We start from the raw sequence: 18,066 nt of genomic DNA on the forward strand, positions 1-18,066 counted from the left end.
AAATCCAAGCAGGAAGCATGTTTTAATAGTGTGATTGGGTCATCTGAACACGCTACCTATATAAATCCCAGCAGGAAGCATGTTTTAATAGTGTGATTGGGTCATCTGAACACCCTACCTATATAAATCCAAGCAGGAAGCATGTTTTAATAGTGTGATTGGGTCATCTGAACACCCTACCTATATAAATCCCAGCAGGAAGCATGTTTTAATAGTGTGATTGGGTCATCTGAACACCCTACCTATATAAATCCCAGCAGGAAGCATGTTTTAATAGTGTGATTGGGTCATCTGAACACCCTACCTATATAAATCCCAGCAGGAAGCATGTTTTAATAGTGTGATTGGGTCATCTGAACACCCTACCTATATAAATCCCAGCAGGAAGCATGTTTTAATAGTGTGATTGGGTCATCTGAACACCCTACCTATATAAATCCCAGCAGGAAGCATGTTTTAATAGTGTGATTTGGCCATCTGAACATGCTACCTATATAAATCCAAGCAGGAAGCATGTTTTAATAGTGTGATTGGGTCATCTGAACACCCTACCTATATAAATCCCAGCAGGAAGCATGTTTTAATAGTGTGATTGGGTCATCTGAACACCCTACCTATATAAATCCCAGCAGGAAGCATGTTTTAATAGTGTGATTTGGCCATCTGAACATGCTACCTATATAAATCCCAGCAGGAAGCATGTTTTAATAGTGTGATTGGACCATCTGAACATGCTACCTATATAAATCCCAGCAGGAAGCATGTTTTAATAGTGTGATTTGGCCATCTGAACACGCTACCTATATAAATCCAAGCAGGAAGCATGTTTTAATAGTGTGATTTGGCCATCTGAACACGCTACCTATATAAATCCAAGCAGGAAGCATGTTTTAATAGTGTGATTTGGCCATCTGAACACGCTACCTATATAAATCCAAGCAGGAAGCATGTTTTAATAGTGTGATTTGGCCATCTGAACATGCTACCTATATAAATCCAAGCAGGAAGCATGTTTTAATAGTGTGATTGGACCATCTGAACATGCTACCTATATAAATCCCAGCAGGAAGCATGTTTTAATAGTGTGATTGGACCATCTGAACATGCTACCTATATAAATCCCAGCAGGAAGCATGTTTTAATAGTGTGATTTGGCCATCTGAACATGCTACCTATATAAATCCAAGCAGGAAGCATGTTTTAATAGTGTGATTTGGCCATCTGAACACGCTACCTATATAAATCCAAGCAGGAAGCATGTTTTAATAGTGTGATTTGGCCATCTGAACATGCTACCTATATAAATCCAAGCAGGAAGCATGTTTTAATAGTGTGATTTGGCCATCTGAACATGCTACCTATATAAATCCAAGCAGGAAGCATGTTTTAATAGTGTGATTGGGTCATCTGAACACCCTACCTATATAAATCCCAGCAGGAAGCATGTTTTAATAGTGTGATTGGACCATCTGAACATGCTACCTATATAAATCCCAGCAGGAAGCATGTTTTAATAGTGTGATTTGGCCATCTGAACACGCTACCTATATAAATCCCAGCAGGAAGCATGTTTTAATAGTGTGATTGGGTCATCTGAACACGCTACCTATATAAATCCAAGCAGGAAGCATGTTTTAATAGTGTGATTGGGTCATCTGAACATGCTACCTATATAAATCCAAGCAGGAAGCATGTTTTAATAGTGTGATTGGGTCATCTGAACACGCTACCTATACAACGGAGCCATTAACCACGTAAGGTAGCATATTCTGATAAGTTAGCACGGATTGATAGACAAGACTATAAATTTACGCTACGGTAGGATGTTTTGACAGAACACCTTTTCTCGTCGCCAACATTTTTCTTTTGTTAAGCTTACTGTTATCAAGGCATGGTAAATGAACAGTAAACCTTGCCTGATGACTAATCTTCCCGTTTCCCTCTCATTGATTTATTTGGGTTGTCATGGCAGAAGTATTAAACGATGCCTTTTATTAGAACATAAGCATTTAAATGCAGTAATTGTATTTGAATTAGTTAAATATGAGTGGGCAACTCTGACCATGACAAGACTGCATTTGCTCTAAAGAATTAATAAAAAATTTAGACATATTGTTGTCATTATTTTTACTCTTCAATTTTATGTGTTTTTTCTTTAAGATGGTATCAGAAGTTGCTCCTCCACCAGGAAAAAAACCATCTGCATATATTCTTTCACTACATCCACGATTCTCCTCTGTGGTCTTCCTCATTCATCCTGTTTGGAGCTTAATGTTCAACATCCTTTATCTGTTAAAATTACAGAAGGAGAAGAAAGTAATCATCAGAGCAGGAATCATGATAAATGATAAATAGATTACCAGTACATACAAACATAACACTTGCATAATTTCTCTGATAACGCTGCATTGGATGGGTTTATTAACTGTGGGATGAAATTGTACTACAGTCTGCTGGTGAGGAACTTTTTTGAGTGTTGAATAAAATGTCCTCCACAATCTGTATATGAATTGTCATTAAAACCACAGCGATTCTTACTTATAAAGGAAAGAAAAGTGGGACAAAGCCCATCAACATATAGTGTATATTTTCTGAAACATTACAAAGATGCAGGTAATTCTGGGTTCACCTGAATTACAGATTAGACTGGTGGACAAACAGAGATGTTGTGTACAACTGGTGACAGCATCAGTGACAACAAATTAATCAGCGAGGCTGGAAGCAGAATTAGGAGGCGTCAGAGTCAGCGAGGGTCAGAGATCGACGAACAAATTGCCCACCTTCATGGATAATGCATCCCCCTCAGAAGGATTCAAAATTAGGCCACGAAGAACAGTTCAGGAAACCTATTTTGTTTCGTCTGTGAAACTGTATAAATAAAATGTAAATTATGTTAAAGGCAAACACATTTGTAAGCCATAAGAAACAAACATGCTTTGCAATATACCTTCAAACATCTGTATAGATTTGATACATTATTTATTAACTGAATTTGCTAACATGTCTTACATAGTGAGTGTGTCACGGCTGCCGAGGCGAGCCGTGCGGAATAAATGAGGATCCAATCACAGGCAGTCGTGGAGAAGTGAAGGTGATTTATTGAACACAAAAAGAATGTGGACAAACAGCAAACGGGGCTCGAACTAAACTAAACTGGGAAACAACTAAACTACAGAGCACAATCCTGATTGAAAACGAGCAGAGGAGAATGACGATGAAAAGCAAGGAGAAGGCACGGTGGATACACTGAGTAATACAGACGAACCGGCAACATGCAGGAGAACACACAGGGCTTAAATACACACACACCAGTAATCAGGGGATGAGAGACAGGAGGGCAACACAGCTGGGAGAAATCAGAGCTGATGGGACAGGGGAAATGTAAACTGAACATACTCACATCAGACAGAGACCTTCACAATAAAACAGGAAACTCAGACACGGGGAACCAAACAAGACACAGATCTAAACAGACAGCTTCACAAACAGATGGGGTGACACCATAGACAGACAGAGACACAGACTCAAAGGCAGACCGAATATCACACATAGAACTCAAACAATAATAATAATCATCATCATCATAATAAACTAGAAAATGATAACTAAAAGCACTGGGTCACTGACCCAGGACCATGACAGAGTGTTTCTTTTACTGATGATATTTCAGTGATATGTATTTTTTATGACTAAATAATGCTCTATCGAACACCTGGCAATAACAGCAGGTGTGGCAATTTTGTAATTTGTTGTTTAAATTTGATATTATTGTAGGCAGTATATTTTCTTAGCCTTTGTCATACTCATGCTTAACCCTCTCAGGCTCAAATTAAGTTTTTGTTGCTAATGCACAAAAGAATACCTGCAGTGGTACTTCTGAGTAAAAAACTCATGAAATATGTATGTGGGGTGATCAGGTTGTTAGCTTTTAACTGTTGCATATCTGCAATGCCTGCCTTGAGAGGATTAACAAAGCAATCTCAGAAACCGTACAGTAATCTTGGGTGTGTGGGGGTCACCCAGAGTCAGAATCTAGTGAGATATCAGTGTCACCTCTTACAGTTTTCCTGTAATCTGAGCTCAAATATGAGAAAATATAGAGTACAGTACAGTAAATTGGGTAAATTTTACTGTTAATTTTCTCTGAATCGTACAGTAATTTGGGCTGTGGATCACAGGGTGGAGTGGAAAAAGTGGAAAAGTGGAGATGAACCAAAACTGGGAGTGGATTGTGAAGTACAATAGTGTCAGGACCAGAGTTGGTCAAGTTACTTGAAAAAAGTAATCAGTAACTAATTACTGATTACTTCCCCCAAAAAGTAATCCTGTTACTTTACTGATTACTTATTTTCAAAAGTAATTAATTACTTAGTTACTTTTTAAAAACACGATTTACAACCTGAATAGGTGATAAAGCGATAGATCTTTCAGCCCAATTCTACTTTTTCTGCATAATTCATCATATAAAATGTAATCAAATGGAAAAGTCTCTCTTTTTAAAACTTGTTTAATTAGTTTTAATCTTTTAACTTTATGCATCAAGCAAAAATTGAATTATATGTAACATTCTCTGACTGGAAGAAATTTGTTTAATATTTAAACTTATTTTCTGCCCATTCCAGCACATAAAATAAAATATTTTTTGTGTTTACACTCACTCTTTCAAATAGATGCAAGTAAAACACAGCAGAAAATAAATAAAATCAAAGACTAGCGGTCCTTTGGCTCTATTTTCACCTGTAAAGCAGGAGTAGGGTAGGCGGAGGTTTACCCTGGTGCAGGTGTGCCGCGGTCAGTTGAAGAATCCGCGAGTTTCTCTGTGACTTTCCCATTACGTCATAGCGCACTCGGTGCTTGCTTGGAAGTTTAGGGGTTTTTTTCGCCGTAAAAAGAAGTTTTCTTCCCACGCACAACGGACACTAATGTTTTTGTCACTTTTTATGGAATCAAACTCAAAGTAAGGTCAGTACTTCCACGCTTTAAATGCTGCACGCTCATACTCTCTCCCGCACTCGATATATTATCCATTGTTGATCTGCACACAGCTGTTGTCACGGACGTTGCACTTGCTTACGTCACTGTCATGAGACATTCTCGCAAAAAAATCACTGTTTTAGTAACGCAGCGTTCCTATGGGAAAGTAACGGTAATCTAATTATCGTTTTTGCAATAGTAATCCCTTACTTTACTTGTTACTTGAAAAAAGTAATCGGATTACAAGTAACGCGTTACTGCCCATCTCTGGTCAGGACACAAAAGACTGCATTTCTAAGCCAGTCGGCACCCGTACCGTAATATGCATAAGAATAGTGCAACAACATTTTAGGTGCGGCTGGCTTGACTGTGTGGTCGTAAGTGAGGGCTCACTTGACCGCGGTCAAATATGGTGCTGGAGAAACAAACTACAGAGAACTTCGTAAAGAGAGTATTGAGTGCTTTGGCGATGTAAATGGACTGGTTCTTATATAGTACTCAAAGCACTTTAAAGAACTTGCCTCATTCAGGTGTACGCAAGCACTTTTCTCTGTAAGCACTTTCTGTGTAATGTTCACACACATTCGGAGAGCAACTCTGGGTTGGTATCTTGCCCAGGGATATTTGGCATGCAGACGGGGATTGAAGCACCTTCCTCTACTACCTGAGCAAAGCCACCCCATGTTCGTCTGTGCACAGATTTCTTTCAATACAGTATTATCACAATTGTGCAAAAATACAGGCATGAAAGCTTAAAGTGCGCGATCACAATAAAGGTGACGCTCAGAGACTGACTGAGTGATCTGAGAACTCATCAGCCCTCATCACTGCCTTCACTTACTTGCTGCTATGGGTGCAGGAATAACATAGTTATGCAGTTATCTGGGACTCTCCACCATTTGACCTTAGAACTGAAGAAGCTTCTCGGATGAGAGGTGAAACGTCTTCAAGTAACTTAAAGAAGTCCAGACGCTTTTCTTTACAAGCTCCTTTGACCAGTTATGCAGTTACTTTCTCAGTCTGCTAGAGCCTCCACTTGAACGCAAGAACCTTCATTTATCTTCTCAAACGGAATTCAAAATGTTTTTTACAAATTGAAGGATTAAGATATAAATCGCAGAAGCATCGATCCACACATTCAAAGAAGAACAACCCAACAAACTCTTCATAAAACTCCAAGAGTATGAAAATCTTTATTTCTGTCTATTCTGTGTTGTTAATAACATCACATCTTCACATAGTAGCAAAAACATATTAAACAAACATTAATCTCAACATGCATACTGTACTTCAAGTTTCTCTCATGGAAAGGCCAGTGTTACTTTTATAGTATCCTTTCCATAAATATCATAAATATCTTTACCCATGTAGTGGAATTATTTTATTTTTTCATTTTAGTTAACAAGTATAATGTGACCACATTCACTTTTTATCAGGACAAGCTACACCACCACGGTGGTTAGCATACAATAACACTGCCTTGTTCTCAAAGCTTCTTGCTAACTGTACTTTTTTCTGAGATGTTCTCTTTAAGTAAGGATACTGAAAGTGTAAGCAGTGTATACGGTCACATCACGTGCTTAAGGTTGTGTTAGCACTGATAATTCCTTCACAGTTCTTTAAAGATGCTGAAGTCATCATATCAGCTGTAAATGCAGTGCTGCTGCTGTCCTTACGCTATACTTTCAAGCATCACACTTTCTTACTGACCAGTTTATTTCCACTTTTTATGCTCTAGTATGGTGTGACTGAATGAAGTCAGCAAACCAAATTCTGTCCATCTGAGGATGAGAAGAAACTTGCATGAAATGGGAAGAATGAGATGAAGATGGCTCCTATGCTTTAGACGTGGCACTGTTTCTGCCATTGTAAGTACGCTAATGCTTGAAAGATCCATTAAAAGTCTGACACTTCACTCTTCAGCTGGAGCGTCCATCAAGTTTTACATTCCAGGTTTCCTCGTTGGGATTACGACTCAGACGATGATGTGAAAAATTAGTTATTACATTAAACCCATAAAATCAACACTGGCAAAAAAGCCGTGCACTTCACAGAGCAGCTTTCTATGGCCGAGCAGCTCCTGCAGGTGTAAGGTGTAGGTGTCACAGCACTCTGGTCCAAAGAGGTTATGTGCAGCATGCAGACAGAAAATGGCTTTACAGAATATGACTGAATGTTGAGGCACCAAAACACACTCAGTCTGCCCCTCAGTCTGATCAAGAAGAAAACCTGACTGAGCGCTTCATAACATCAGTACGATGATGTCCCAGAGGCCATGTTCAGGTTATTCTCCCGTCCACACTGAGCGGGCGGATCAGTGGAGTCTGCATTAGCTTTAACAGAAAGGTCTGATTTAAGCAGGTAAGCTGAATAGACAAGAAAAGCTAGAAAGCTTTATCAACTATAACCCCAGCGAGGACCTTGACAGGTGTCTTGTGTACAGGTGAAGGCTGGACAGTCAGCAGGATACCTTCCTAACATTTGTCATTCCCAGCATTGAACCGTTTCCTGGCACAGCCTCAGTGAAACAGAGCATCGTTTCCACCCCACAGTTACAGACAGGCTGTGCTTTTCTTTGGTAACACCGTCGAATGAGCCCCGTGTCCTCTCTCAGTAGCTGCTTTCGTGTCCTGTCAGGATGTACAGGCTGCTCAGTGCTGACGGGTCATCAGTCGGTGTGCTCTGAAGGATGATGTCTCTGCACATTGTCAGCAAATGAGAAGGAGATGAGTTGTAAAGGAGAACCAGAGAAAGGCAGTACTAACCTAAAGCCAGTGCCTCCACCTGCTTCTACTCCTCCCACCTCTAGTACTAACACTACTCTACTGATACTACAACCACTGTAGTTTGACTTTAATGCTACACACTGGTACAGTACTGGTACACTTACTGGAGTTTTACTCCTGTTCCTGCTCATCACCACGCCTACTACTTTTTTAAACTTTATGATAAGTGTGAACATTTACACACCAGCATACAAACAAGTTTAAAGTAGAAAAAAGGAAGCAAAGAGCTGAGAAATACATAAAACATAACACAGAAGAAAAAGAAACCTTTGCAGGGATTCCTTCTACACCCAGTTTGAGTAAAAACTAACTGAAGCACAAGGAAAGAAGATAAGATCAACTAAATAAGGGTTGTATAATAATACTTAGTACTGGCAGCCACCAGCGCTAAGCCTCAGCCTCCCAGTAGACACACCTATGGTACCGATTTAAAATCCTACATGTCTTTGTTCTCAGGTTATCACGTTCACAAACTTTGGTGTCCACGCTATTTGCCTGCCAGGCTGACAATGATTTAGATCACAGAAACATTTTTAAGCTGTTATTCCTGGTTTCACAGTGGAAAACTCCGGGTAACGTCCATTATCTTTGCTCCTGTATAAGACTTTCCTGAATGCTGAGGTTTGGTCTTCCACATGAAATTCAGTACTTTTGTTTCAGTTTCATTAATGATGCATTGATTTTGGACATCGATGTAATACATATGTGATACACGACAGTCTTTGAGTCCGTCCTTCTCATATATAATCCCACTGTTTTTGCACTTCAGATGATTCCAGTAATGACTGATTTAAAAAAGAAAAGTGAAATATTTCTAATGAACTCACCACGATTCTTATTACAAACTTCATTAAGAGCTGCTGGATCAACAGGGGTGTCCTGGATTTGTTAGTAATATAATATAGTAATATATTATTATTAGTTTTAATTATTTAGTCAAAAATCAATTCCAGACTGCTCTGAGCAACATGCTGCAGCGAGAGTAGAAACAGAACTTTTTTTGGCTCCCTGTTTTATCCAGAATAAAAGATTCAAAATCCTCACATAAAAGGTTTTGAATAATCAGCCCCTGTCTTATCTTAATGACCTTATAGTACCATATCACCCCATTAGAGCACTTCGTTCCAAGTATTTAAAAGTAAAATGGGAGCCAGACCCTTCGGTTTCCAGGCCCCTCTTGGTAAATGGTAAATGGACCGGTTCTTATATAGTGGTTTTCTACTCTGAGCACTCAAAGCTTGCCTCATTCACCCGTTCACACCCATTCATACTCTGACGGATGCACCGAAGAGCAACTTTCATGCAGGATATCTGGCATGTAGACGGGGAGTAGGTGACCTGCTCCCCCACCTGAACTACAGCCACCACTTCTGTGGAACCAGCTTCCAGTTTGGGTTTGGGAGACAGACACCCTCTCTACTTTTAACATTAGGCTTCAAACTTTCCTTTCTTCCCTGAATCCTCCCTTAGTTAGCCTAAGTCTAGGCTGCTGGCGGGTTCCCGTGATGCACCAAGTGTTTCTTCTTCAGTCGCCCTTTTCACTCACTATCTGTTTAAACACCTCTCTGCATTCAATCATTAGTTGAGAATATTCTCTGGCTCTCTTCCCCAGATTGTCTTTGTCCCGTCTTCCTCCTCTCACCCCCCCAACCAATCGCAGCAGATGCCCGCCCCTCCCCCAGCCTGGTTCAGGTTTTCACCTGCTAAAAGGGAGTTTTTCACCTTTGTGCACCATAATTGCAGGGCCTTTACCTTACAATATACAGTGTCTTGAAGTGACTATTGTTGTGATTTGGCACTAGAATAAAGAAAATTAGCACTAAGGAAAGTAGTTTTCTGTACAAAGTGTCAGGTAGACGGTAGTTGGTAACTTTAATGGCTGTTTTTCTTTGGAGGGCTGCATGCAAACACATAGGCTGCATTTCCTAAATCCTTGGATCTGAGTAACCAACAGAACAAACACTCTAGTGTGACTCCTGCTTTAATGCTACCATTAATGCTAGCAGTATTCATGCTACTTCCACATGCTACTCTGAAAATCACTTCCAGGTCTATTAACAATAGTATCAAGAAAAATACTATCCTGATTACTTCTGATGTACTAGGATTACTAGTTTCTCACAGTGATTGATAGCTCTTGTCAGCATACAGTTAACATACCTGTTTGTTCCCAGAACTCTGAACACACGACTCTCATCTGTAATTTCTTGTGTTACCTGCACATAAAGTGAAAATTCACATGTGTAATGACTTAGAACTAATATGATAAGCACATGATACGAGCTCAGCCAACGTTGGATGAATTTACTAGTTCATCACCTCATCTGAAACTCCTCCCTTTGAGGCCATGCTTCCAGAACGCCAGCACACTATCCTGCAAGCAGACTGACAGAACAGGAGGTGTCACTCAGCTTTCAGGACACACATCAGCTCTCATTCACTTTGTTTGTCACATCATCATTTCTACCTAGTGTTTCAATGGGGAAGTCAAAGACTATTTCTGCAGCCAGCTGTCTGGATGGAAGTCCTTGCAGGTTCACGATCTTTACAGTTCCTGTCCAAACAGTACACAGATTGAGAATGAGCATGAAAGACATTTGAAGGATTCACAATATGCGAGGGGACTTACTTTCCAAGGTGATGAGAACAGTGTCTCGGTCCAGCTGGGTTACCTGCACGACTCTGAGTGCTCCACTATCTCCTGATGCACGGAAAGAAGGAAGCTTGTTGCAACAAGTTGAAGCTTGAAGCTTCAGGAAGTCAGCAGAGACACGCAGAAACGGTCCTACCTGGCACTGGAACAGGAGCGCCGTTCAGCTCTATAATATCAAACCTGAGCTGTTGGCCGGTTGGTGGTTTATCATTACTACAGTCTCTCACTCCAACACACAGCTGAGAAGAGAATCTGGGAGTCTGATGGCGAGTTGCTGTGAAACAGTCACCAAGGAAAACAAAAAAAACTAAATAAATTCTCATGGATGGTTAAGTGATGCTTGTTAAACCTGAGCTGAACCTGTTCATACAACCGTCAAAAACAGCACAACAGAATTCTTGTATGATTATTAAATCTTGAGATTAAAGATAAACCGATGCCATCCACCCATCCATCCATCCATCCATCCATCCATCCATCCATCCATCCATCCATCCATCCATCCATCCGTCCAGCCGTCCATCCATTCATCCATCCATCCATCCATCCATCCATCCATCCACCCGTCCATCTGTTCGTCCAAACATCCACCCACCCATCCATCCATCCATCCATCCGTCCATCCATCCATCCATCCACCCGTCCACCCATCCGTCCATCCATCCATCCACCCACCCACCCATCCCTCCATCCATCCATCCATCCATCCATCCATCCATCCAGCCGTCCATCCATCCATCCACCCGTCCATCCATCCATCCATCCACCCGTCGATCCATCCATCCATCCACCCGTCGATCCATCCTTCCATCCATCCATCCATCCATCCATCCATCCATCCATCCATCCATCCATCCCCTAACTGCACGTCTTTGGACTGATGCCACTTTTCCATAATGTTGTGGCACAGGCGTGTTTCTCCAAGCAGCACTGTGTTAGGACTGCAGACAGGCTTAACACAGAGCTCTGTTCTCACAGTACATACATTATCGTTATGAAATGTGCGAGACATTCACAAAAAAACTGTCAATTATCTGTGCTATGTGATCTAATGGTGCATGCTGGCGTTGAACTGTGTGCTGATAACACTGTTCCTGTAGCACAGAAAACACATGGTAACCATTCAGTTACACGAGCTTGGACCCAGAGAAGGTGCTGTTGGTGTTTTTGGACGGCGTTTATACAACGTTTCTTTTATTTAGTCTCTAAAATCTTGTTGGGCTTGAATAAAAAGTATGCATATGTTATTAAAAAAAATCAATTACATTCTTCAGCTTCAGATTTTGATATGCTGTCTGTCTACTTTTATGTAATCCAGGTCTAATGGCTGGTTTGCATTGTGGAAATCGGGGTAGAGTTAGAAAGGAAGACATTTATTCAGGTGGCAAGTTCGACATATCTGTACAAACCTTTAGATGCATGAACTTTTGAAGAGGCTCATACCACAAGAGTAAAACCAGGCCAGATGGGACAGCCCCGCACAGATATGTACTATCTGTGTATGGGTTTCTTGCTGAAACAGAGAGAGCAGGACTAAGTGTCTGCAGTTGTTCTCCGTGAACAAACAGACTGACCAGAGTAACTCGGCATTGCTTACCTACACTGCACCTCCTACAACCTTTAGTGTCAGGAATCTTTACAGATATGGTAAACTTTCTGTGGCCAACAGAGAATATCCAGGTCAGAACAAGCAGACAAAATTGGGTTTACAGTATCCTCCTTCCTCAAAATCAAGTGGTAGCATCATACATGACATTATTAACACTGCTGCACCTACAGCTCCTGTTTCCCTGCATCTGTGATGGCGTGTCGTACCTGAGACTGATCCGCTCAGTGAGGCGGTTGGTGCTGAGCGACAGGCTGCTGTGTTTCTTGTGCAGATGTCCTTTCTGTTCAAACAGAGCTGGCAGGCTGTGCGAGTAAAGCTGGGACGACTTCCCTGCAGGATGGAGCCTTTTTAGAGCAGCATATTATCGAGTGGACACAATGTTCTCCATTTGTGTCACGCTGTTTGTTACCTGATACGGACATCAGCACATTGTTCAGAACATATAGCCATATACATCGCTGAGGGAGGAGCTGTGGGGAAAAGACAAGCAGTTCACTGAGACTTCAAACATCCAGCTTCAGTCATCAGACTGTTCCAGAAACATCATTTCCTGGTTTTCAGTGCTCCTCCTTTCATCAGGAGCTGCACTCCTTACTCAGGTTTTTCAGGGTGATGCGATTAATGACTTGCACTTTTTTGTTATTACTTGCATTTTTACACAATACTCTTCTACTCTGACTGACACTTTCAACTACCAGCTTGACCGCGCATCACTCTTTTCTACCTCAAAACGACTAGTTACACATGTCTGCATGAATTCTGCACGCACGTTTGCACTACAAGCTGCACACAAACACGTGCGCACATCCATGATTTTCTCCAAACCTAACTTAACCTTCGGCGCTTTTTAACTTTCAACCCCTTCAGTGGAAACATTGGGAGAAGTTTGCCAATGTGGTATTATAATATTATTTTATGCCACGTTAGACCCCTAATTGAAGATTGTGAATTGTTATGTAGTTTTAGTTTGCATTATTCTCCTGAATTAGAAGAAGGTGATAACTATTGCATTTGTTAAACTGATTTGCATTACATTAGACTGCTGATTTATTGTGAATGAATGATATTGTTTCATGATGCATTATACTGCTGAGTTATAAGAAATACTGTTCGCAGAAAGTCATCGCCTTATTTGTCTGATTAGAAGAGAACAGAACATGCTGGAGTTTTCTGCCCCATCTCAGCAGGAGCAGATAAACAGGGAGCCAAGGTCGTAGCTTAGGCGCCGTGTGAGAGAAAGCATGTGAATGTTTAGGCTTTTATGATAAGGTGGGGGCCACTAGAGGCTATAAGAGTTTGATCAATGCTCCACCATTTTGAGATCTGATGCTGTCTGCGTACGGTGTCCATCTCCCACGCGTGTGATCATTAAAATCATCGTTTGACTCAACCCGGCCGGACCAGTGTTGTTATTGTGGTTTTTCCTCTTGTATCCATCCCCAATATTTGAATCCGTAACACCATCAAACTCGTCGTTGGAGGGGAGAGGGAGGGGAAACAGGAGGACAAAGGATGGCGGGAACAACTGAGCTGTAGTGCTTTTTTTTTTTCAACTGTGCAATATTTGCAATATTGTTTTATATTCGACCTTTTTTGTGGGGCAAATAATATTGACACCAGTCATTTTGTGTTTTTCTGAAATTATTCTGTTATTGTGTACAAAATATTAAAAAAATTCAGCTATATATGTTGATGCATGCTTTTATTACCAGTCGCATTGATTGCTGTAACGCCCTGCTCTCTGGTCTCCCCAAAAAGAATATATCACCCTTACAACTTTTACAAAACTGCAGCTCGTGTGCTGACGAAGACCAGAGGGTGGGCCCACAGTACACCGGTTTTAGAATCGCTGCATTGGCTCCCCGTGTATTTCAGGATCGATTTTAAAGTTCTTTTATTGGTTTTTAAATGTCTTAATGGTCTGCTTCTCTCAATGACTATCGCCCTGTAGCCCTCACCTCAGTAGTGATGAAGTGCTTTGAACGCCTGGTCAGAGACTTCATCATTTCTTCACTACCAGACACACTGGACCCACTACAGTTCGCTTACCGTCCAAATCGTTCCACAGACGATGCCATCTCTCATCTCCTCCACACATCACTCACTCACTTGGACACTAGAAGGGGGAATTATGTTAAAATGCTCTTCATAGACTACAGCTCTGCATTTAATACCATAATTCCCTCCACACTCACCACCAAGCTGGAGCATCTGGGACTCAGCTCATCTATGTGTCAGTGGATCTCCAACTTCCTAACTGGCAGACCACAGGCAGTAAGGATGGGCGGACATGTCTCAGCCTCCACCACTCTCAGCACTGGAGCCCCCCAGGGGTGTGTTCTGAGCCCCCTGCTGTACTCTCTGTACACATATGACTGTGTGGCCACTACCAGCTCCACCACCATCATCAAGTTTGCTGACGACACCGTCGTGGTGGGCCTGATCTCTGATAACAACGAGACAGCCTACCTGAAGGAGATTAGGAATCTGGAGAACTGGTGCCAGAGGAACAACCTCCTTCTAAACGTCAGTAAGACAAAGGAGCTGATAGTGGACTTCAGCACTAAGCAGGAGAGGAACTACCAGACCCCTGTCATCAACGAGTGCCCAGTGGAGAGAGTGGACAGCTTCAAATACCTCGGAGTTCACATCACGCTGGACCTGTCATGGTCCTGTCACATCAACACCGTGGTGAAAAAGGCCCGACAGCGTCTCTACCACCTCAGACGCTTGAGAGACTTCCAACTGCCCTCCAAGGTGCTCAGGAACTTTTACTCGTGCACCATAGAGAGCATCCTGACGGGAAACATCTTAACCTGGTTCGGGAACAGCACCATGCAGGACAGACGAGCTCTACAGAGGGTTGTGCGGTCAGCTGAGCGCACCATCCGCTCCGAGCTCCCTGACCTGCACTCAATCTACAGCAGGCGGTGCTGGACCAAGGCCAGGAAGATCGTGAAGGACCTCAGCCATCCCAACAACAGACTGTTCTCTCTGCTGAGGTCAGGAAAGCGATTCCGCTCCCTGAAGACCAACACAGAGAGACTGAGGAGGAGCTTCTTCCCGCAGGCGATACGGTCTCTCAATCACACCACCACACAGTACTGACCCACACATATGGTTCTTACACACACACTGGACTTTCTGGACATTGTTTTCACTTCATCACTTAAATCACTTTAAGCATATTTGCACTGCACAAGACATAATGTGGATTGCACAACACTGGTCACTATATTCTTCATTTCCAGTTAATACTTGTACAGCTGCTGTTATTGTGTATATATTTATTTATTTACATTTCTTCATACATTCTTATATAGTTCTATATTGTGTATTTTGTTGTACAGTTATTTTATTTTCAACTTTAATTTATATATTTTATGTTATTCTCCCAGTTAAATTTACCCTTCATTCTAATTTGTGTTGTACAGTTATTTCATTTTTAACCTTAATTTATATCTTATTCCCTCCTAGTTAAATTTACCCTTTTTAATTTTTCCTATTTATTTCCTATTTATTTCCTTTTTTTTTTTTCTTTAGGTCACGAGCAGTTGTCCAAGCATTTCACTGCATATCGTACTGTGTACGACTGTGTGCGTGAAAAATAAAATTTGAATTTGAATTTGATTTGGGCCGTCTTATCTCTCAGATCTGCTTTTACCATACGAACCCTCGCGGACCTTGAGGTCCTCTGGTACTGGCCTTTTGACTGTTCCCAAAGACAGCACACATACTCACGGAGAGGCAGCTTTTCAGGGGTATGGTCCTCGTCTGTGGAACAGCCTGCCGGAGGAGCTCAGGGCCGCAGAGAACGTACATGTTTTTAAGAACAGGCTCAAGACCACCTTTTTAATTTATCTTTCACCTAACGTTTATTTATTTTATGCTTATTTATTCTATCCTGTTATTCTATTTATTAATTTAGGTTTTACCTAATATTTATTGATTTTATTCTTACTCATTTTTTATCTTCTTACTATTTCTATTGTATCCCGTTCTTATTTACTTTATCTTTTTACCCTGTATATATCCTATTGTGACATATCTCCAGTGTTTCCTCGGAGGGGGCTCTCTGCACCGGGGCTGTGATCGACCGTGGCTGCTGGGGCTCTGGGGGTCCTCTCAGCCTGGCTGGGGGGGGGGGGGGGGGGGGGGATATGGGTGCATTCATGATTGTTTATGTTAATGAGAGTGTGGGGGGTTAGTTGGAGGGCGGGGTGGGGTGCTTTTAACCATGTAAAGCACTTTGTGCTACTTTTTTTGTATGAAAAGTGCTTTATAAATAAAGATTGATTGATTGATTAATTTCCCAGCTTTGGTCATTATATACAGTATTTTGGAGACAGAGAGTTACAGACTCTCTCCCAGACCACGGACTCATAATACAAGTCAGAGCTTTATAAAAAAAAAAAGTTGTGTTTTCTAAATTGGAGTTCAAGTTATTTGTACTTCCAATAGTGTTAACATACTACACAGGTCATGAACAAGATTTCTTTTACATTTTCATTGTAAATGGGCTGAAGCAGTTCATTAAAAGTAGTCTAACATAAATGTAAACGCTGTAATTTGATTATTTTAATAAACCATGAAACTTGGATGGATTCGATGCCGGTGTGACCACAGTGCACACGTCTGCTGTCGCTCACAGTGGTCCAAGGAACCGCTCAGGGAGTTTGTGTGTTCGCTCAGACACCTGAAAAATTAGAGGGAACATTGGGCCTATGACATTCAATACCCAGTTATTAAAATGTTAAGTGTAAATCATCCGCAGCCCACAATAGCAGCTGAATTTACTACGATTTCAGATCTTTTTACACGTCAATAAGAAACCACTGATGTGTAAAACAGGCTGACAACAGAATGACGTAAACCACACTGCTGCAACTGTGCAGCTCTCAGGTTTTATCTATTGTTTCTCTGTGTGGCCAGCAGGGGGAGGTGTTTTTTTTTTTTTTTAATATTAATGAAAACATTTTTCATGAAAGTTGCAAATTTGTTATCTGTTTTTATGACATTTTTCACTGTGGATTACAACAACATCAACATTAGAAAATGAAATACATTTATAGTAGGTGATCATTAATCACTATTATTGGCACTATTAAAGGGCCCCAAAAATCAAACTTTGCTTAGGGCACCACGGAGGGCCAACCCTTTTTACACTTCAACGATTGTACACAAAATACAATCATCCATCCTTCTATCTATTTATTTTTGTCCACTTATATAATTCAGCATCACAGGGAAGCTGGATCCCAGTTGTTTTTCACAGAGGGCCAAGCAGTGGAGGGAGCTGCCGACCTCCCAGCAATACATGTAAAAGCTTTATTTTATGCTGACTCTGGTCATCTTTATCTATCATAAAAATTTGAAACACGTAAGTGTGGCAAATATGCAAATAGCTAAGAAATCAGGATGGGGTAAATCGTTTCTCACTGCACTTCTGTTAGGCGACTGAATGAAAACACAAAGTCAGCAGTCTGGCTATGAATGTCTTTAATGTTTCCAAGATCAGAATCACATCAGGGTGTACAACCTCACCCCTGGCGCCGTTGCCCACCTCTCAATTTTAAATACACATAGACATTGAGGGGTACCAGGAGGGGCTATGCGCTTACCTGCTGCTGAGTAATTGCATATGAGAGCATGAGGGTGGGAATGGATGTTTGTATCTGTGTGTGCCTGTTTGTCTGTGTCCATATGTCAGGTCGGGTATCAGACGCCACCTCTCTGGGGACATCTCAGGCCCTCCAAGGTATGGAGGCCTATCTCCCCCCACCACTCCCCCTGCCAGTGGCAGACGCCTTCAGACATCGGTGCATTGGTGGTTCTTTGTGTCTGGGGATGGGCGTCCAGGTACTGCTTGTCGGGGCCTGGAGCCTGGGGCTCGCTCGGGCTCCTTCAGGGTGCGGTGCCTTTGGCCTCTCAGCCTGGGGCTCGGTCACTCTGGCACAGCTGGCTGCCGGCGGAGCTCACGGGCACGTCACGTTTAAATCATGCTTTTTATCCGTTTTTGTTTTTTAATGTTCTGTAAAGAACTT

At 41.6% G+C, this 18,066-nt stretch overlaps 3 protein-coding genes across 3 annotated transcripts in view; 2 read left to right on the forward strand and 1 right to left on the reverse strand.

Annotated features, from left to right (window-relative positions):
- LOC146716552 (protein NLRC3-like) overlaps positions 1-18,066 on the forward strand; it is a 247,013-nt gene that overhangs the window by 146,203 nt on the left and 82,744 nt on the right. The window lies entirely within an intron of this gene.
- The window catches only part of LOC146716557 (protein NLRC3-like), a 224,524-nt gene that overhangs the window by 40,844 nt on the left and 165,614 nt on the right, over positions 1-18,066 (forward strand). The window lies entirely within an intron of this gene.
- LOC146716558 (mitogen-activated protein kinase kinase kinase kinase 2-like) lies at positions 6,157-12,671 on the reverse strand. The gene is made up of 9 exons (XM_085452514.1): positions 12,432-12,671; positions 12,229-12,352; positions 12,011-12,069; positions 11,823-11,926; positions 10,550-10,687; positions 10,390-10,461; positions 10,228-10,314; positions 9,921-10,145; positions 6,157-7,672 (listed from the first exon to the last, which is right to left on the reverse strand). The coding sequence occupies exons 1-5, from the start codon at positions 12,442-12,444 to the stop codon at positions 10,637-10,639; spliced, it is 351 nt and encodes a 116-aa protein (XP_085308640.1). The 5' UTR covers positions 12,445-12,671; the 3' UTR covers positions 6,157-7,672; positions 9,921-10,145; positions 10,228-10,314; positions 10,390-10,461; positions 10,550-10,636.

This window comes from Copadichromis virginalis, linkage group LG3, assembly GCF_057382275.1.
Source record: "Copadichromis virginalis isolate Kocher_CV1m ecotype Utaka linkage group LG3, C_Virginalis_male_GT1.1, whole genome shotgun sequence".
Lineage (NCBI taxonomy): Eukaryota > Metazoa > Chordata > Actinopteri > Cichliformes > Cichlidae > Copadichromis > Copadichromis virginalis.

Coding starts and splice junctions, on each gene's coding strand:
- LOC146716558 (XM_085452514.1), bottom strand. Junction 11,927..12,010: donor TTGTAGGAGGTGCAGTGTAG/GTAAGCAATGCC, acceptor TCTCTGTTTCAG/CAAGAAACCCATACACAGAT. Junction 10,688..11,822: donor AAAAGTTCATGCATCTAAAG/GTTTGTACAGAT, acceptor ACTGTTTCACAG/CAACTCGCCATCAGACTCCC.